At 44.5% G+C, this 22,390-nt stretch overlaps 2 protein-coding genes across 2 annotated transcripts in view; one reads left to right on the plus strand and one right to left on the minus strand.

The window, feature by feature from the left end:
- The window catches only part of KIF19 (kinesin family member 19), a 102,967-nt gene that overhangs the window by 59,958 nt on the left and 20,619 nt on the right, over positions 1 to 22,390 (plus strand). The window lies entirely within an intron of this gene.
- LOC141073079 (uncharacterized) lies at positions 4,467 to 8,873 on the minus strand. The gene is made up of 2 exons (XM_073560409.1): positions 8,721 to 8,873; positions 4,467 to 8,389 (listed from the first exon to the last, which is right to left on the minus strand). Exon 2 carries the CDS (start codon positions 7,235 to 7,237, stop codon positions 4,817 to 4,819), a length of 2,421 nt encoding a protein of 806 aa, XP_073416510.1. The 5' UTR covers positions 7,238 to 8,389; positions 8,721 to 8,873; the 3' UTR covers positions 4,467 to 4,816.

Raw genomic sequence — 22,390 nt, forward strand, 5'->3', positions numbered from 1 at the left:
GTACTCCACAGCCCTGGGTGTGAGGGGCGACCCATACCGCGCATTAGGTTGGTACCAGCAGCAGTTTCCATATTGAGACTCCCATCACTTGGGTGTCCCACTATGGAGGTCAGTGAACTTACTCCGCTTGGAATTCTGGGATACGGTGACATCTGGACAGAACAGGAAATGAAAACATTACAAGGCAATTATATAAACGGATACATATTGTTGGGCGTCAGATTTCTGTCGCTGCACAGCGAGAATCCCGAGCCTTACTTCCAGCGGTCTCCCATTCCTCTGCAGCCGCAGAGGAGGTTACTCAGCAAACTTGTCATTCCAGGCACTCTGCCCAGACCAGCTCTGTGGGTCTGCTTGCTGCTGCCGCCACCTCTGGCACAGCTATGGCAATACATGCTGCTCAGCAGCGAGATTCTCCAGGGACTAAGTCCTCATGTCGGGCCACTGAGCATGCCCATGGAGAGATCGCCCATTGGAGATCGAAGGTCACGTGCTCAGGTCCTGCTCCTGTTCGGATTGGCCCATCAGAGAAGCCAGGAAGGTCCCGGACGCTCGCGGCTATAAAAGGTTCGCATGGCCACTCGGCCATGCGCTAGGATAGACTGTATTTACAGACTATGTGGAGTGAGTGATGTATGCACGTATGAATGTCTCTGGTGAATGACATTAAGAAACCTATACCCTTGGTACACATGTGTTGTGCAGCCTAGCCTGCTAGCGCCCAGGCATAGGCGTAGGTAGGCCAGAGGTTGAGTCAGGCATCAGTCCTCACCAGTGTCTCCGCACGCCTCTGTGCATGTGCTCCACACTCCATAGCCAGCGCCTATAGCGGCACCCGCGGCAGCGACGCAGCGCACTCAGTGGGCCTAGAGGGACTCTAACCCCGTGTCCTTGGGGTAGAGTTCTGTTGTCGTACACTGTGCGCTCTTTTGGCCGAGCTCTGTGAGCTAAACAGGCTCCGGCATCTACGTTCAGCGGTTGTGCGGCTCTGTGCATTAACAGAGTTCGCTTCTGTTCACACTGGGTGACGTAACCCACATGTGACTGTTTTCACACCGCTTAATTCTTCCGCCATTACCTAGCGGCAGTGTACCACCTCTGCACGGTGGACCCCAGGCTGCGAACGCACCTACTATTATTTTATAATTTGGTGCGTTCCGCCAGTCCTAACATTATCCTAGCGCCAGGGTCTGGCTAGTAATGGCGGACGAACAGTGACTTCTGCAGTACATCCGGCAGCTGCAGGGCAGGTTGGCGGCTCTCGAGCGTCCAGTCTCAGCTGCGGATGTTACTGCGGTCGCTGTTCAGGCAGCCACAGAGGCTGTCTCCCGTGTGACCACTGCCATCCCTGCCCCGACTTTGTCCCGCCTCCCACTGCCCGAGAAGTTCTCGGGTGATAGTGCCTCTTGTAGGGGTTTTGTGAGCCAGTGCTCGATACAGCTGGAGCTGCTGGCAGCACGATTCCCCTCCGAGTGGGCCAAAGTGGGATTTATTATTTCCCTCTTGTCGGGCAGGGCTTTGGAGTGGGCCACACCGCTGTGGGAGCGTGGTGATCATGTGGTGCAGAGTGCCTCTCGGTTCTTGGACACTCTGACGCATGTCTTCCTGGGACCGCGAGTCACCCATGACACCGCGCTCCGGCTGCTGGCATTGTCACAGGGTTCATCCATGGTCAGCCACTTTGCCATCCAGTTCCGGACACTGGCCTCGGAGTTAGAGTGGCCAGATAAGGTCCTCATTCCGGCATTCTGGAGAGGTTTGGCTGGCCATGTGAAGGACGCTCTGGCCACCAGGGAGATTCCTGCTACACTGGAGAAGCTTATCACCGTCTCCACCCGTATAGACCTTCGCTTTGCCGAGCGAGGGTTGGAGCAGTCCCAGTGTAGGCAGAGGTTTAGGTTGGCACCCAGTTTTGCTAAACCTCTGGAATCTCTCGATCGGGCGTCCGAGTGTCAGGGGGCTTCCCGCGAGGGATCCAGGCCCCGGCCCGCTCGAGCCCCTGTGATCTGTCATGGTTGCCAGCAGTCCGGTCACTTTGCCAACCAGTGCCCACAGCGGCTGGGAAGACGCTCGCCTCTAGTGGCCGTAGGAGGCGGCTCACTAGAATCAGCGGCGTTTTCCTCCTAGCTGTCCTTTAAGGGGACTCTTGCGTTTGTTTCTTCCACTCTGGCGGTGGAGGTTTGCGTGTATTCCGGAGCGGAGGGCAATTTTATGTCATCTGGCTTCGCTCAAAGGCACGCGATACCACTGCTTATGATGTCCAAACCAGTCAGCGTAGTGAATGGCGTGACTCTGCCCTCACAGATTACCCACCAAACCGCTCCACTGTTACTCTCGATGTCTCCATCTCATCAGGAGACGATATCCATCCTCGTCATGCCCGAGGGTATCGACCAGGTCCTTCTAGGGGTACCCTGGTTGCGGTATCACTCTCCCCATATAGAGTGGTCCTCGGGGAGAATTCTTGGTTGGAGTAAGTCATGTGAGGGTAGATGTCTGAGGGAATGCGTCCAGGTTGCCTCCACCGAGGTCCCCGCAGATCTTTCCTCGCTTCCCAAACACTATCGACAGTATGCGGACGTGTTCTCCAAAAAGGCGGGGGAGACACTTCCACCGCATCGCCTCTATGACTGTCCTATTGACCTCTTGCCTGGTGCTGAGCCTCCTCGGGGTCGAGTCTATCCCCTATCTCTCCCGGAGACAGAGGACATGTCTCAATACATCAGGGAGAATCTGGCAAGAGGATTCATTAGGAAGTCAGTGTCACCAGCGGGATCGGGATTCTTCTTCGTCCTGAAGAAGAGTGGGGAACTACGTCCTTGCATCGATTACAGGGGTCTTAACGCCATCACCGTTAAGAATAAGTATCCTCTACAACCTGATTCGCATCCGTGATGGGGACGAATGGAAAACGGCATTTAACACCAGAGACGGGCACTATGAATATCTGGTGATGCCCTTCGGGCTCTGTAATGCCCCAGCCGTCTTCCAAGACTTTGTGAACGATATCTTCCAGGATATGCTTACCACCTCGGTAGTAGTCTATCTGGATGATATTCTCATCTACTCTCCAGATATTGACTCCCACCGGAGAGATGTTTGCAAAGTTTTCGACCTCCTGCGGGCAAATTCCCTCTATGCCAAGTTGTAGAAGTGTGTGTTTGAGCAGGAGTCCTTGCCTTTCTTGGGCTATATCATCTCTGCCCAGGGTTTGGCCATGGATCCTGCCAAGCTACAGGAGGTGATGGATTGGCAGGAACCCCATTCTCTCAAAGCGGTGCAGCGCTTTATGGGGTTCATTAATTACTATCGCCAATTCATTCCCCACTTCTCAACTTTGGTAGCGCCTTTGGTTGCCCTCACCAAGACGGGTACAAATTCCAAGTTGTGGTCAGAACCTGTCTCCAAGGCCTTCTCTATTAAATCCCATTTCGCTAGCGCTCCCATTCTACATCGCCCCGATGTGGATAAACCCTTAATTCTGGAGGTGGATGCCTCTTCCGTCGGTGCTGGAGTGGTCCTGTTCCAGAAGGACTCGCAAGGTCGGAAGCACCCATGCTTCTTCTTCTCCAAGACCTTCACACCGGCAGAGAGGAATTATTCCATCGGGGACAGGGAGTTACTAGCAATGAAGTTGGCCTTTTCAGAGTGGAGACACCTCCTGGAGGGGGCTCGCCACCCTTTCCAGGTGTTCAACGACAACAAGAATTTGGTCTATTTACAAACAGCCCAGCGGCTGAATTCTCGCCAGGCCAGATGGTCCTTGTTCTTCTCCCAATTCCACTTCACCTTGCATTTTCTCTCCGGGGAGAAGAACGTCCGGGCCGATGCTCTCTCCCGCTCCGTGGTGTCATCGGAGGAGGAGGAGCCTCGGCTGATAGTCCCGTCTGAGAGCCTGAGGACCATGGCTCCGGTTGCCCTCGAGTCTGTACCTCCGGGCAAGACTTTTGTCCCTGCCCATATGCGACCTGAGGTCCTCTCTTGGGCTCATTCGTCCAGGCTGGGTGGACATTTTGGGACCAAACGGACCTCTGAGCTTCTGGCGAGGACGTACTGGTGGCCGCATATAGCCCGTGACGTCGGGGACTATATACGGGCGTGTGTTTCTTGCGCCCAGAATCGGCCCTCTCGGCAGCAGCCCGCTGGGTTACTCTATCCTCTGCCGGTTGCTGACAGGCCCTGGGAGATGGTTGGTATGGACTTTATGGTGGGTCTGCCCAAGTCCAGTGGCAGCACCGTCATTTGGGTGGTCACCGATCATTTCTCCAAGATGGTGCATCTGGTACCACTCTCTCGGCTACCTTCGGCACGGGGCCTGGCAGCGTTGTTTATTAAACATGTTTTCCGCCTGCATGGCATGCCGGATAATAATAATAATAATAATAATAATAATAATAAATTTTATTTTTATAGCGCCGACATATTCCGCAGCACTTTACATTTCAGAGGGGATTTGTACAGACAATAGACATTACAGCATAACAATAATCACATACAGTAGATTATAACAAATACCAAGAGGAAAGAGGGCCCTGCTCGCAAGCTTACAGTCTATGAGGAAAGAGATAGACACGAAAGGTGGTTGGTAACAGTTGCCCTGATTGTATGTACCAGCCGTAATGTTAAGTGTGTGACAGTACAGACACAGAGGGCTAATGGATGCATAAAGCATGTGGGAACATGATGCGGGAAATCTGGTTATGGTAAAACTTTTGGCTGTGCCACACAGGGATAGATTAGGTTAATGTGTTGAGGCGATAGGCCAGTCTGAATAAATGCGTTTTTAGGGCACGCTTAAATTTGTTGGGATTGGGGACTAGTCGTATTGACCTGGGAAGTGCATTCCAAAGAATTGGCGTGGCACGTGTAAAGTCTTGGAGACGGGAGTGGGAGGTTCTGAGGATGCTAACCTCAGGTCATCAGCAGAACGGAGGGCGCGGGTAGGGTGGTATACTGAAACAAGGGAGGAGATGTAGGGTGGTGCTGAGCCATGGAGGGCTTTGTGGGTGAGGGTAATAAGTTTATACTGAATTCTGGAGTGGATGGGTAGCCAGTGTAATGACTGGCACAAGGTAGAGGCATCGGTGTAACGATTGGTGAGGAATATGATCCTGGCTGCAGCATTCAAGACAGATTGGAGAGGGGAGAGTTTGGTAAGAGGGAAACCGATTAGAAGAGAGTTACAATAGTCGAGACGAGAATGAATAAGAGAAACAGTAAGAGTTTTTGCGGAGTCAAAAGTAAGAAAAGGTCGAATTCTAGAAATGTTTTTGAGGTGCAGATGACAAGAGCGAGCCACTGATCGAATGTGGGGGGCAAAGGAAAGCTCGGAATCAAGTATGACTCCAAGACAGCGGGCCTGTTGCTGGGGAGTAATAGTGGAACCACACACAGAAATAGCAATGTCGGGTATAGGTACATTAGTAGAGGGAGGAAACACCAGGAGTTCAGTCTTTGACAGGTTCAGTTTCAGATATAGTGAGGACATGATATTAGACACAGCGTTTAGACAATCGCCGGTGTTTTCTAGAAAGGCTGGCGTGATTTCAGGAGAAGAAGCGTATAATTGGGTGTCATCAGCATAGAGATGGTACTGGAAACCAAATCTACTGATTGTTTGACCAATAGGGGCAGTGTACAAGGAGAAGAGGAGGGGGCCTAGAACCGATCCTTGAGGGACCCCAACAGTAAGGGGAAGGTGAGAGGAGGAGGAACCGGCAAAAGATACAGTAAAGGAGCGGTCGGAGAGATAGGAGGAGAACCAGGAGAGAACGGTGTGTTTGAGGCCAATGGAACGGAGCATAGTGAGGAGGAGCTGATGATCCACAGTGTCGAATGCTGCAGAGAGATCCAAGAGAATTAGCATGGAGTAATGACCATTTGATTTAGCTGTTAGCAGATCATTAGAGACTTTAGTGAGGGCAGTTTCAGTGGAGTGTAAAGAGCGGAAACCGGATTGGAGAGGGTCGAGAACAGAGTTTTCTGAGAGATAGCGGATAAGACGGGAGTGGACCAGACGTTCCAGGAGTTTAGAGATGAAGGGAAGATTAGAGACAGGTCTATAGTTAGCGGCACAGTTTTGGTCGAGGGATGGTTTTTTAAGTAGTGGATGTATGATGGCATGCTTAAATGAAGAGGGAAAAATACCAGAAGAGAGAGAGAGGTTAAATATTTTAGTTAGGTGAGGGGTGACAGCAGGGGAAAGGGACTGGAGGAGATGTGACAGAAATGGGTCACTGGTGCAAGTAGTTGGGCGAGAAGATGCAAGGAGCCTGCTTACTTCTTCTTCTGTGACTGGTTCAAAATCAGAGAGTGAGCTAGATGCAGTGGGGGAGGGAGGACAGTGCATGGTATGAGGTGATTGGGAGATAATTTCCTGTCGAATCTGGTCAATTTTTTCTTTGAAGTAATTGGCCAGATCGTCAGCTCGGAGCTCCGTGGTTGGGGCCTGTACTCTTGGATTGAGTAGAGAATGAAAAGTGTCAAAGAGACGTTTCGGGTTATTGGACAGTGAGGTGATGAGGGTGTTGAAATAGGTTTGTTTGGAGAGGTGAAGGGCAGTGTTGTATGTTCTAAGCATAAACTTAAAATGGATGAAATCTTCGTGTAGATTGGATTTTCTCCACAGACGTTCGGCGCACCTGGAGCACCGCTGCAGGAAATGTGTTTGCACCGTGTGCCAGGGTTGTCGCCGTCTGCGTTGTGGTGTTCTATTTATAGGGGGTGCAAATTCATCCAGGGCACTTTGAAGTGTTTCATTGTAATGCTTCAATGCAGAATCAGAACATGAGAGGGAGGAGATAGGGGCCAATGAAGACTGCAAGTTCTTCATAAGTTTCTGGGTGTTAGTGGCCTGTATGTTTCTATAAGTCTGGACAGTGGGGGTGACCTGAGCGGCCTGGCAGTTCTTTATAGAGAATGAAAGAAGATTGTGGTCAGAGAGCGGGAGAGGGGAGTTTGCAAAATCATCCACTGCACAAAGCCGAGAGAAGACCAAGTTGAGGGAGTTTCCGTCTTCATGCGTTGGAGAATTAGTAAGCTGCGAAAGGCCAAACGAGAAGGTTAGAGATAAAAGGTGAGTAGCAGATGGTGAGAGGGGAAGAGCAATGGGGATGTTGAAATCTCCCATGATGAGGGTAGGGATGTCACAGGAGAGAAAATGTGGAAGCCAAGTGGCAAAATGATCCAGGAACTGATGGGAGGGGCCGGGAGGACGATACACCACCGCCACTCGCATGGAGAAGGGGGTGTAGAGTCTGACGGCATGGACATCAAAAGAAGGGAAGACAAGTGAGGGTACTTGAGGGATAACCTGAAAGGTACATTTTGGTGATAGGAGCAGACCAACACCTCCACCAGCTCTACTGTCTGATCTTGGGGTATGAGAGAAGTGTAGCCCCCCGTATGAAAGAGCAGCAGCAGCGGTAGTGTCTGACTGCTGGATCCAGGTTTCAGTAAGAGCCAGGAGGTTAAGAGAATTAGAAAGGAAGAAGTCATGGATGAAGGAGAGTTTGTTACACACTGAGCGAGAATTCCAAAGTGCACAATTAAGAGAGACAGATGGCAGGCAGGGAATATTAATAAGATTAGAGGGGTTTCTAAGTGTAACAGTCGGGGGGTTGACTTTCTATAAAATGGGGGACCAGGGTTGGGAGCAATGTCTCCTGTGACTAGGAGAAGGAGGATAGAAAGAGTGAGCAGATGGTTAAGTGATTTGTGAGAGCGTCTCTGATGTTGAATGGTGGGACAGACTGGATCTGTGCAATTTAACAATGTGAAAAGAGCATGAGTGCTATACATAGGAGAGGAAAGGAGCGAGGGGCCGATATGGATGGAGTGTAGAGAGTTAATGCCAGGGCGGTGGATGTGTGTGAATGCAGTGGCCAGGATTAAAATTACACAAATGCATATGGTATATATTTGTTGTACTCCTAATGTACAGGGAGTAGATGTATATAAATGTCTTACCTGTCTAACTGCCATGTTATAACTGCCAGTAGTACTTTGATACATGTACTTCGATTACATGTGCATAAATGCCACCCCTGCATAAATGCTCCCCCTAGCTAGGTCTGAATATATAGGAGGTTAAGGCTAAGTTGTTTTTTTTTGTCTCTCTCTCTTCTCGTTAATCAATCACACTAAATTGAGACACCAGGACCCAATAAAATGTTGTGGTCAAATAAACACATGTCCAGCACTACATGGATCATAAAGTTTCTTGACCTCACAACATAAGGGGACAAGCAGAGTAAGTTGGAAAAACTATATACCAGATATAAGCTTGCAGAGTTGAAAACACAGAGATAGCATTCAGGATTAACTGCTTGCTGACATTGAATGGAGACACAGGGGTGGATTCAGAGCAGAGATTGGAAAAGCTGGTTACCTGTATGAAGAGAATAGAGATGAGTGTCACATTCATCCATGTTATAACTGCCAGTAGTACTTTGAAACATGTACTTCGATTACATGTGCATAAATGTCACCCCTGCATAAATGTTCCCCCTAGCTAGGTCTGAATATATAGGAGGTTAAGGCTAAGTTTGTTTTTTTTTGTCTCTCTCTCTTCTCGTTAATCAATCACACTAAATTGAGACACCAGGACCCAATAAAATGTTGTGGTCAAATAAACACATGTCCAGCACTACATGGATCATAAAGTTTCTTGACCTCACAACATAAGGGGACAAGCAGAGTAAGTTGAAAAAACTATATACCAGATATAAGCTTGCAGAGTTGAAAACACAGAGATAGCATTCAGGATTAACTGCTTGCTGACATTGAATGGAGACACAGGAGTGGATTCAGAGCAGAGATTGGAAAAGCTGGTTACCTGTATGAAGAGAATAGAGATGCGTGTCACATTCATCCATGTTATAACTGCCAGTAGTACTTTGAAACATGTACTTCGATTACATGTGCATAAATGCCACCCCTGCATAAATGCTCCCCCTAGCTAGGTCTGAATATATAGGAGGTTAAGGCTAAGTTTTTTTTTTTTTGTCTCTCTCTCTTCTCGTTAATCAAACACACTAAATTGAGACACCAGGACCCAATAAAATGTTGTGGTCAAATAAACACATGTCCAGCACTACATGGATCATAAAGTTTCTTGACCTCACAACATAAGGGGACAAGCAGAGTAAGTTGAAAAAACTATATACCAGATATAAGCTTGCAGAGTTGAAAACACAGAGATAGCATTCAGGATTAACTGCTTGCTGACATTGAATGGAGACACAGGAGTGGATTCAGAGCAGAGATTGGAAAAGCTGGTTACCTGTATGAAGAGAATAGAGATGCGTGTCACATTCATCCATGTTATAACTGCCAGTAGTACTTTGATACATGTACTTCGATTACATGTGCATAAATGCCACCCCTGCATAAATGCTCCCCCTAGCTAGGTCTGAATATATAGGAGGTTAAGGCTAAGTTTGTTTGTTTTTTGTCTCTCTTCTCGTTAATCAATCACACTAAATTGAGACACCGGGACCCAATAAAATGTTGTGGTCAAATAAACACATGTCCAGCACTACATGGATCATAAAGTTTCTTGACCTCACAACATAAGGGGACAAGCAGAGTAAGTTGAAAAAACTATATATCAGATATAAGCTTGCAGAGTTGAAAACACAGAGATAGCATTCAGGATTAACTGCTTGCTGACATTGAATGGAGACACAGGAGTGGATTCAGAGCAGAGATTGGAAAAGCTGGTTACCTGTATGAAGAGAATAGAGAGGCGTGTCACATTCATCCATGTTATAACTGCCAGTAGTACTTTGATACATGTACTTCGATTACATGTGTATAAATGCCACCCCTGCATAAATGCTCCCCCTAGCTAGGTCTGAATATATAGGAGGTTAAGGCTAAGTTGTTTTTTTTTGTCTCTCTCTCTTCTCGTTAATCAATCACACTAAATTGAGACACCAGGACCCAATAAAATGTTGTGGTCAAATAAACACATGTCCAGCACTACATGGATCATAAAGTTTCTTGACCTCACAACATAAGGGGACAAGCAGAGTAAGTTGAAAAAACTATATACCAGATATAAGCTTGCAGAGTTGAAAACACAGAGATAGCATTCAGGATTAACTGCTTGCTGACATTGAATGGAGACACAGGAGTGGATTCAGAGCAGAGATTGGAAAAGCTGGTTACCTGTATGAAGAGAATAGAGAGGCGTGTCACATTCATCCATGTTATAACTGCCAGTAGTACTTTGATACATGTACTTCGATTACATGTGCATAAATGCCACCCCTGCATAAATGCTCCCCCTAGCTAGGTCTGAATATATAGGAGGTTAAGGCTAAGTTTGTTTTTTTTTGTCTCTCTCTTCTCGTTAATCAATCACACTAAATTGAGACACCAGGACCCAATAAAATGTTGTGGTCAAATAAACACATGTCCAGCACTACATGGATCATAAAGTTTCTTGACCTCACAACATAAGGGGACAAGCAGAGTAAGTTGAAAAAACTATATATCAGATATAAGCTTGCAGAGTTGAAAACACAGAGATAGCATTCAGGATTAACTGCTTGCTGACATTGAATGGAGACACAGGAGTGGATTCAGAGCAGAGATTGGAAAAGCTGGTTACCTGTATGAAGAGAATAGAGATGCGTGTCACATTCATCCATGTTATAACTGCCAGTAGTACTTTGAAACATGTACTTCGATTACATGTGCATAAATGTCACCCCTGCATAAATGTTCCCCCTAGCTAGGTCTGAATATATAGGAGGCTAAGGCTAAGTTTGTTTTTTTTTGTCTCTCTCTCTTCTCGTTAATCAATCACACTAAATTGAGACACCAGGACCCAATAAAATGTGGTCAAATAAACACATGTCCAGCACTACATGGATCATAAAGTTTCTTGACCTCACAACATAAGGGGACAAGCAGAGTAAGTTGAAAAAACTATATACCAGATATAAGCTTGCAGAGTTGAAAACACAGAGATAGCATTCAGGATTAACTGCTTGCTGACATTGAATGGAGACACAGGAGTGGATTCAGAGCAGAGATTGGAAAAGCTGGTTACCTGTATGAAGAGAATAGAGATGCGTGTCACATTCATCCATGTTATAACTGCCAGTAGTACTTTGATACATGTACTTCGATTACATGTGCATAAATGCCACCCCTGCATAAATGCTCCCCCTAGCTAGGTCTGAATATATAGGAGGTTAAGGCTAAGTTTGTTTTTTTTTTTGTCTCTCTCTCTTCTCGTTAATCAATCACACTAAATTGAGACACCAGGACCCAATAAAATGTTGTGGTCAAATAAACACATGTCCAGCACTACATGGATCATAAAGTTTCTTGACCTCACAACATAAGGGGACAAGCAGAGTAAGTTGAAAAAACTATATACCAGATATAAGCTTGCAGAGTTGAAAACACAGAGATAGCATTCAGGATTAACTGCTTGCTGACATTGAATGGAGACACAGGAGTGGATTCAGAGCAGAGATTGGAAAAGCTGGTTACCTGTATGAAGAGAATAGAGAGGCGTGTCACATTCATCCATGTTATAACTGCCAGTAGTACTTTGATACATGTACTTTGATTACATGTGCATAAATGCCACCCCTGCATAAATGCTCCCCCTAGCTAGGTCTGAATATATAGGAGGTTAAGGCTAAGTTTGTTTTTTTTTGTCTCTCTCTCTTCTCGTTAATCAATCACACTAAATTGAGACACCAGGACCCAATAAAATGTTGTGGTCAAATAAACACATGTCCAGCACTACATGGATCATAAAGTTTCTTGACCTCACAACATAAGGGGACAAGCAGAATAAGTTGAAAAAACTATATACCAGATATAAGCTTGCAGAGTTGAAAACACAGAGATAGCATTCAGGATTAACTGCTTGCTGACATTGAATGGAGACACAGGAGTGGATTCAGAGCAGAGATTGGAAAAGCTGGTTACCTGTATGAAGAGAATAGAGATGCGTGTCACATTCATCCATGTTATAACTGCCAGTAGTACTTTGATACATGTACTTCGATTACATGTGCATAAATGCCACCCCTGCATAAATGCTCCCCCTAGCTAGGTCTGAATATATAGGAGGTTAAGGCTAAGTTTGTTTGTTTTTTGTCTCTCTTCTCGTTAATCAATCACACTAAATTGAGACACCAGGACCCAATAAAATGTTGTGGTCAAATAAACACATGTCCAGCACTACATGGATCATAAAGTTTCTTGACCTCACAACATAAGGGGACAAGCAGAGTAAGTTGAAAAAACTATATACCAGATATAAGCTTGCAGAGTTGAAAACACAGAGATAGCATTCAGGATTAACTGCTTGCTGACATTGAATGGAGACACAGGAGTGGATTCAGAGCAGAGATTGGAAAAGCTGGTTACCTGTATGAAGAGAATAGAGAGGCGTGTCACATTCATCCATGTTATAACTGCCAGCAATACTTTGATACATGTACTTCGATTACATGTGCATAAATGCCACCCCTGCATAAATGCTCCCCCTAGCTAGGTCTGAATATATAGGAGGTTAAGGCTAAGTTTTTTTTTTTTGTCTCTCTCTCTTCTCGTTAATCAATCACACTAAATTGAGACACCAGGACCCAATAAAATGTTGTGGTCAAATAAACACATGTCCAGCACTACATGGATCATAAAGTTTCTTGACCTCACAACATAAGGGGACAAGCAGAGTAAGTTGAAAAAACTATATACCAGATATAAGCTTGCAGAGTTGAAAACACAGAGATAGCATTCAGGATTAACTGCTTGCTGACATTGAATGGAGACACAGGAGTGGATTCAGAGCAGAGATTGGAAAAGCTGGTTACCTGTATGAAGAGAATAGAGATGCGTGTCACATTCATCCATGTTATAACTGCCAGTAGTACTTTGATACATGTACTTCGATTACATGTGCATAAATGCCACCCCTGCATAAATGCTCCCCCTAGCTAGGTCTGAATATATAGGAGGTTAAGGCTAAGTTTGTTTGTTTTTTGTCTCTCTTCTCGTTAATCAATCACACTAAATTGAGACACCACGACCCAATAAAATGTTGTGGTCAAATAAACACATGTCCAGCACTACATGGATCATAAAGTTTCTTGACCTCACAACATAAGGGGACAAGCAGAGTAAGTTGAAAAAACTATATATCAGATATAAGCTTGCAGAGTTGAAAACACAGAGATAGCATTCAGGATTAACTGCTTGCTGACATTGAATGGAGACACAGGAGTGGATTCAGAGCAGAGATTGGAAAAGCTGGTTACCTGTATGAAGAGAATAGAGAGGCGTGTCACATTCATCCATGTTATAACTGCCAGTAGTACTTTGATACATGTACTTCGATTACATGTGTATAAATGCCACCCCTGCATAAATGCTCCCCCTAGCTAGGTCTGAATATATAGGAGGTTAAGGCTAAGTTTTTTTTTTTTGTCTCTCTCTCTTCTCGTTAATCAATCACACTAAATTGAGACACCAGGACCCAATAAAATGTTGTGGTCAAATAAACACATGTCCAGCACTACATGGATCATAAAGTTTCTTGACCTCACAACATAAGGGGACAAGCAGAGTAAGTTGAAAAAACTATATACCAGATATAAGCTTGCAGAGTTGAAAACACAGAGATAGCATTCAGGATTAACTGCTTGCTGACATTGAATGGAGACACAGGAGTGGATTCAGAGCAGAGATTGGAAAAGCTGGTTACCTGTATGAAGAGAATAGAGATGCGTGTCACATTCATCCATGTTATAACTGCCAGTAGTACTTTGAAACATGTACTTCGATTACATGTGCATAAATGCCACCCCTGCATAAATGCTCCCCCTAGCTAGGTCTGAATATATAGGAGGTTAAGGCTAAGTTTGTTTGTTTTTTGTCTCTCTTCTCGTTAATCAATCACACTAAATTGAGACACCACGACCCAATAAAATGTTGTGGTCAAATAAACACATGTCCAGCACTACATGGATCATAAAGTTTCTTGACCTCACAACATAAGGGGACAAGCAGAGTAAGTTGAAAAAACTATATATCAGATATAAGCTTGCAGAGTTGAAAACACAGAGATAGCATTCAGGATTAACTGCTTGCTGACATTGAATGGAGACACAGGAGTGGATTCAGAGCAGAGATTGGAAAAGCTGGTTACCTGTATGAAGAGAATAGAGAGGCGTGTCACATTCATCCATGTTATAACTGCCAGTAGTACTTTGATACATGTACTTCGATTACATGTGTATAAATGCCACCCCTGCATAAATGCTCCCCCTAGCTAGGTCTGAATATATAGGAGGTTAAGGCTAAGTTTTTTTTTTTTGTCTCTCTCTCTTCTCGTTAATCAATCACACTAAATTGAGACACCAGGACCCAATAAAATGTTGTGGTCAAATAAACACATGTCCAGCACTACATGGATCATAAAGTTTCTTGACCTCACAACATAAGGGGACAAGCAGAGTAAGTTGAAAAAACTATATACCAGATATAAGCTTGCAGAGTTGAAAACACAGAGATAGCATTCAGGATTAACTGCTTGCTGACATTGAATGGAGACACAGGAGTGGATTCAGAGCAGAGATTGGAAAAGCTGGTTACCTGTATGAAGAGAATAGAGATGCGTGTCACATTCATCCATGTTATAACTGCCAGTAGTACTTTGAAACATGTACTTCGATTACATGTGCATAAATGTCACCCCTGCATAAATGTTCCCCCTAGCTAGGTCTGAATATATAGGAGGTTAAGGCTAAGTTTGTTTTTTTTTGTCTCTCTCTCTTCTCGTTAATCAATCACACTAAATTGAGACACCAGGACCCAATAAAATGTTGTGGTCAAATAAACACATGTCCAGCACTACATGGATCATAAAGTTTCTTGACCTCACAACATAAGGGGACAAGCAGAGTAAGTTGAAAAAACTATATACCAGATATAAGCTTGCAGAGTTGAAAACACAGAGATAGCATTCAGGATTAACTGCTTGCTGACATTGAATGGAGACACAGGAGTGGATTCAGAGCAGAGATTGGAAAAGCTGGTTACCTGTATGAAGAGAATAGAGAGGCGTGTCACATTCATCCATGTTATAACTGCCAGTAGTACTTTCATACATGTACTTCGATTACATGTGCATAAATGCCACCCCTGCATAAATGCTCCCCCTAGCTAGGTCTGAATATATAGGAGGTTAAGGCTAAGTTTGTTTTTTTTTGTCTCTCTCTCTTCTCGTTAATCAATCACACTAAGTTGAGACACCAGGACCCAATAAAATGTTGTGGTGAAATAAACACGTCCAGCACTACATGGATCATAAAGTTTCTTGACCTCACAACATAAGGGGACAAGCAGAGTAAGTTGAAAAAACTATATACCAGATATAAGCTTGCAGAGTTGAAAACACAGAGATAGCATTCAGGATTAACTGCTTGCTGACATTGAATGGAGACACAGGAGTGGATTCAGAGCAGAGATTGGAAAAGCTGGTTACCTGTATGAAGAGAATAGAGATGCGTGTCACATTCATCCATGTTATAACTGCCAGTAGTACTTTGATACATGTACTTCGATTACATGTGCATAAATGCCACCCCTGCATAAATGCTCCCCCTAGCTAGGTCTGAATATATAGGAGGTTAAGGCTAAGTTTGTTTTTTTTTTTGTCTCTCTCTCTTCTCGTTAATCAATCACACTAAATTGAGACACCAGGACCCAATAAAATGTTGTGGTCAAATAAACACATGTCCAGCACTACATGGATCATAAAGTTTCTTGACCTCACAACATAAGGGGACAAGCAGAGTAAGTTGAAAAAACTATATACCAGATATAAGCTTGCAGAGTTGAAAACACAGAGATAGCATTCAGGATTAACTGCTTGCTGACATTGAATGGAGACACAGGAGTGGATTCAGAGCAGAGATTGGAAAAGCTGGTTACCTGTATGAAGAGAATAGAGAGGCGTGTCACATTCATCCATGTTATAATTGCCAGTAGTACTTTGATACATGTACTTTGATTACATGTGCATAAATGCCACCCCTGCATAAATGCTCCCCCTAGCTAGGTCTGAATATATAGGAGGTTAAGGCTAAGTTTGTTTTTTTTTGTCTCTCTCTCTTCTCGTTAATCAATCACACTAAATTGAGACACCAGGACCCAATAAAATGTTGTGGTCAAATAAACACATGTCCAGCACTACATGGATCATAAAGTTTCTTGACCTCACAACATAAGGGGACAAGCAGAATAAGTTGAAAAAACTATATACCAGATATAAGCTTGCAGAGTTGAAAACACAGAGATAGCATTCAGGATTAACTGCTTGCTGACATTGAATGGAGACACAGGAGTGGATTCAGAGCAGAGATTGGAAAAGCTGGTTACCTGTATGAAGAGAATAGAGATGCGTGTCACATTCATCCATGTTATAACTGCCAGTAGTACTTTGATACATGTACTTCGATTACATGTGCATAAATGCCACCCCTGCATAAATGCTCCCCCTAGCTAGGTCTGAATATATAGGAGGTTAAGGCTAAGTTTGTTTGTTTTTTGTCTCTCTTCTCGTTAATCAATCACACTAAATTGAGACACCAGGACCCAATAAAATGTTGTGGTCAAATAAACACATGTCCAGCACTACATGGATCATAAAGTTTCTTGACCTCACAACATAAGGGGACAAGCAGAGTAAGTTGAAAAAACTATATACCAGATATAAGCTTGCAGAGTTGAAAACACAGAGATAGCATTCAGGATTAACTGCTTGCTGACATTGAATGGAGACACAGGAGTGGATTCAGAGCAGAGATTGGAAAAGCTGGTTACCTGTATGAAGAGAATAGAGAGGCGTGTCACATTCATCCATGTTATAACTGCCAGCAGTACTTTGATACATGTACTTCGATTACATGTGCATAAATGCCACCCCTGCATAAATGCTCCCCCTAGCTAGGTCTGAATATATAGGAGGTTAAGGCTAAGTTTTTTTTTTTTGTCTCTCTCTCTTCTCGTTAATCAATCACACTAAATTGAGACACCAGGACCCAATAAAATGTTGTGGTCAAATAAACACATGTCCAGCACTACATGGATCATAAAGTTTCTTGACCTCACAACATAAGGGGACAAGCAGAGTAAGTTGAAAAAACTATATACCAGATATAAGCTTGCAGAGTTGAAAACACAGAGATAGCATTCAGGATTAACTGCTTGCTGACATTGAATGGAGACACAGGAGTGGATTCAGAGCAGAGATTGGAAAAGCTGGTTACCTGTATGAAGAGAATAGAGATGCGTGTCACATTCATCCATGTTATAACTGCCAGTAGTACTTTGATACATGTACTTCGATTACATGTGCATAAATGCCACCCCTGCATAAATGCTCCCCCTAGCTAGGTCTGAATATATAGGAGGTTAAGGCTAAGTTTGTTTGTTTTTTGTCTCTCTTCTCGTTAATCAATCACACTAAATTGAGACACCAGGACCCAATAAAATGTTGTGGTCAAATAAACACATGTCCAGCACTACATGGATCATAAAGTTTCTTGACCTCACAACATAAGGGGACAAGCAGAGTAAGTTGAAAAAACTATATATCAGATATAAGCTTGCAGAGTTGAAAACACAGAGATAGCATTCAGGATTAACTGCTTGCTGACATTGAATGGAGACACAGGAGTGGATTCAGAGCAGAGATTGGAAAAGCTGGTTACCTGTATGAAGAGAATAGAGAGGCGTGTCACATTCATCCATGTTATAACTGCCAGTAGTACTTTGATACATGTACTTCGATTACATGTGCATAAATGCCACCCCTGCATAAATGCTCCCCCTAGCTAGGTCTGAATATATAGGAGGTTAAGGCTAAGTTTTTTTTTTTGTCTCTCTCTCTTCTCGTTAATCAATCACACTAAATTGAGACACCAGGACCCAATAAAATGTTGTGGTCAAATAAACACATGTCCAGCACTACATGGATCATAAAGTTTCTTGACCTCACAACATAAGGGGACAAGCAGAGTAAGTTGAAAAAACTATATACCAGATATAAGCTTGCAGAGTTGAAAACACAGAGATAGCATTCAGGATTAACTGCTTGCTGACATTGAATGGAGACACAGGAGTGGATTCAGAGCAGAGATTGGAAAAGCTGGTTACCTGTATGAAGAGAATAGAGATGCGTGTCACATTCATCCATGTTATAACTGCCAGTAGTACTTTGATACATGTATTTCGATTACATGTGCATAAATGTCACCCCTGCATAAATGCTCCCCCTAGCTAGGTCTGAATATATAGGAGGTTAAGGCTAAGTTTGTTTTTTTTTGTCTCTCTCTCTTCTCGTTAATCAATCACACTAAATTGAGACACCAGGACCCAATAAAATGTTGTGGTCAAATAAACACATGTCCAGCACTACATGGATCATAAAGTTTCTTGACCTCACAACATAAGGGGACAAGCAGAGTAAGTTGAAAAAACTATATACCAGATATAAGCTTGCAGAGTTGAAAACACAGAGATAGCATTCAGGATTAACTGCTTGCTGACATTGAATGGAGACACAGGAGTGGATTCAGAGCAGAGAATGAGGTCCTCCGCTGACACTCACTGGCGCCCGGCTCTGACCTTCGCCCCTGGCGAACATCAGGCTGCGGGTGGAGTCTGCAAAGTTTGCACCACGCTATATTGGCCCTTTCATGGTCCTCGAGCAGATCAACCCTGTGGTGTACCGCCTGGCTCTTCCACCACACTTGGCAATCTCGGACACGTTTCATGTGTCTCTCCTTAAGCCGGTGCACATGTCCCGGTTTTCTGAGCCATCTGCCGGGACATCAGACCTGTCGTCAGACGAGTTTGAGGTCAATGCCATCGTGGGATGCAAGATAGTGCGGGGCAAAACAATTTGCTTGATGGATTGGAAGGGTCATGGTCCAGAGGCGCGGACATGTGGAGAACATCCACGTGCCTCTTCTCATTGTGGAATTTGAGCAGAGTGAGGCTCAGAGAGGGGGGGTAATGTTAGGCGTTGGATTTCTGTCGCTGCAGAGCGAGAATCCCGAGCCTTACTTCCAGCAGTCTCCCATTCCTCTCCAGCCACAGAGGAGGTTGCTCAGCAAACTCGTCAGTCCAGGTGCTCTGCCCAGACCAGCTCCGTGGGTTTGTTTGCTGCTTCCACCTCTAGCACAGCTATGGCAATACATGCTGCTCAGCAGCAAGATTCTCCAGGGACTAAGTCCCCATGTCGGGCCACTAAGCATGCCCGTGGAGAGATCTCCCATTGGAGATCGAAGGTCACATGCTCAGGTCCTGCTCCTGTTCGGATTGGCCCATCCGAGAAGCCAGGAAGGTCCTGGATGCTCGCGGCTATAAAAGGTTTGCATGGCCGCTCGGCTATGCGCTAGGATAGACTGTATTTACAGACTATGTGGAGTGAGTGATGTATGCACGTATGAATGTCTCTGGTGAATGACTCATTAAGAAACCCCTACCCTTGGTACGCATGTGTTGTGCAGCCTAGCCTGCTAGCGCCCAGGCTTAGGCGTAGGTAGGCCAGAGGTTGAGTCCGGCATCAGTCCTCACCAGTGACTCCGCACGCCTCTGTGCATGTGCTCCACACTCCATAGCCAGCGCCTATAGCGGCGCCCGTGGCAGCGACGCTGCGCACTCAGTGGGCCTAGAGGGACTCTAACCCTGTGTCCTTGGGGTAGAGTTCTGTGGCCATACACTGTGCGCTCTTTTGGCCGGGCTCTGTGAGCTAAACAGGCTCCGGCCCTATAAAAATGTCACACTAGTTAACTCCTTCAGTAAACACCATTAAAAAAAAAGAGGCAAAAAACTGTACCGCTGAACAAAAAGTATAATAAAGCGCGATCAAAAAGACGAATGTAAATAAAAATGGTATTTCTGAAAAAGTCATCTTGTGCTGCAAAAAAACCCCACCATGCAGCTCCATCAGCCAAAAAATAAAAAAGTTACAGCTCTCAGAATAAAGTGATGCAAAAAAATGTTTTTCTATAAAATAGTTTTTATTGTGTAAAAGTGTGAAAGTGCCAAATAATAAAAAAATATATAAATTGGGTATCGCGGCAATCGTGCTGACCTGAAAAATAAAGCTGCCTTATCAATTTTACCACATGTGGAATGGCTTAAAAAAGACAAGTTCTTAATTGTTGTTTTTTGTTCATTCTGCCTCCCAAAAATCGGAATAGAAAGCGATTAAAAAATGTCATGTTGCCGAAAATGCTACCAATAAAATCGTCAGCTCGTCCCGCAAAAATCAAGCCATAACATGACTCTGTGGGCCAAAATATGAAAAAAATTATACCTAACAAAATATGGTGATGCAAAAACTAATTTTTGCAAAAAAAAAGGGTCTTTTAGTGTGTGACAGAAGCTAAACATAAAAAATATATAAATCTGGTATCTCTGTAATCGCAGCGACCCGAGGAATAATGTTTTTGAATCACATATACTGCATGAGGAACGGCATAAAAAAAATAAAACCAATTCTTCACATGCTGTTGATTTTTTCATTCTGGCTCCCAAAGATCGCAGTAAGGCTCAGCACACATTTATCCTGCGCTTTGCGCTGATCGCTTACACCGGGGCTTCCGTGTAAATCTCTAAATTACGTGACTCAGACAGAAGACCCGGTGGAAAATTCCCTAAAATGAGGCAAATGGAGGCACTATGGATGCCGTCTGACTTGTGATCCGGTGGTGTCCGTCTGAAAAGAACAGAGGCCAGACAGAGTCCAGAGTAGCTCTGCTGCCTCACAATAGTGAATGGATCCATCGGGGGTTTCATCAGAATCACGTCACTTAGAGATTTAGATGTAAACTCCAATGTAAGTGGTCAGCGTAGAACACAAAATAATCATGATCAAAAATGTTATGTAAAATTTTCCCAATAAAAGCTTCAACTCAATACACAAAAAGAGCAAGTCCCCACTCAGGTCCGCCATCTTCCACGATACTGGTAGCATAAAGGCTCTGGGAAAGCTTAAAGGCTTGTCGCCTTCATTAGAAATTCATCAAGTTCTGCGCTCTTAAATACAATTGCCCCCCTCCCTTCTGAGCCCCAGTATACCTAAACCACATTTAGTGTCCACATGTTTGGCATTTCTGTAGCAATGAGTGTTCGCATAATTTACTTTACCACATACTGGTCACTACAACGTACTGGGGACTACAACGTACTGAGCACTACAATGCACTGGTCACTGCAACTTATTGGTGACTACTAAGTGCTGGTCACTACAACGGCAGTTTGCAATTTGTAGATAAATTACCAAAGGGGTATAATTTCCAAAATGGGGTCACTTGAAGGGGGATTCTGCTCTTCTAGCATTTATGGAGTCTGCAAACTATTCTAGGAAAATCTGCGCTCCAGGAGGCAAATAGCACAGTTTTCCAGATAAGGTCTGACCAAAGAGGAGTAGAGGCCAATAATGACTTCACGTGATCTAGACTGTATGCTTCTGTTAATACATCCTAGAATTGCATTTGCCTTTTTTTGCTGCTGCATCACACTGTTGACTCATATTCAGTCTGTGATCTATTAGTATACCCAAGTCTTTTTCACATGTGCTGTTGCTTAGCCCTATTCCTCCCATTCTGTATATGCTTTTTTCATTTTTATTGCCCAGATGTAGTACTTTGCATTTTTCCCTGTTAAAAACCATTCTGTTAGTTGCTGCCCAATGCTCCTTTAAGAGAGGCCTGGGGTCACTACCAAAGCGCAAAGTGGATTTGCCCGAACTTCCATACTGGAGATCCCTTTAAGAGAGGCCTGGGGTCAGAATCAGAACACAGAGTGGATTTGCCCTCACTTCCATACCAATGATCCCTTTAATAGAACCCTGTGGTCAGAATCAAAGTGCTAAGGGATTTGCCCTAACTTCCATGCAGGAGATCCCTTCAAGAGAGCCTGGGGTCAGTACCAAAGCACAGAGTGGATTTGCCCTAACTTCCATACCGGAGATCCCTTTAAAAGAGGCCTGGGGTCAGAACCTGAGTGCTGAGTGGATTTTCCCTGACTTCCATACTGGAGATCCCTTTAAGAGGGGCCTGGGGTCAGTACCAGAGCGCTGAGTGGATTTGCCCTAACTTCCATACCAATGATCCCTTTAAGAGACCCTGGGGTCAGAACCACATAGCTGAGTGGAACAGTCCTGACTTCCATACCGGAGATCCTTTTAAGAAAGGCCTGGGGTCAAAACCACAGCGCTGGATGGATTTGCTCTGACTTCCATACCAATGATCCCTTTAAGAGGGAAGATGTGCCTATGGATGGAGGATGTGTGATGGGGATATGGGCAGGGGGGGATTCATTTCTTTCATGTGCTCTC

Source organism: Dendrobates tinctorius, unplaced genomic scaffold, assembly GCF_039654945.1.
Source record: "Dendrobates tinctorius isolate UK_male_01 unplaced genomic scaffold, ASM3965494v1 ptg000014l, whole genome shotgun sequence".
NCBI lineage: Eukaryota > Metazoa > Chordata > Amphibia > Anura > Dendrobatidae > Dendrobates > Dendrobates tinctorius.

Excerpts from the sequence above, each read along its gene's own strand:
- LOC141073079 (XM_073560409.1), bottom strand. The coding sequence starts at position 7,237 with ATGCGAGTGGCGGTGGTGTATCGTCCTCCCGGCCCCTCCCATCAGTTC.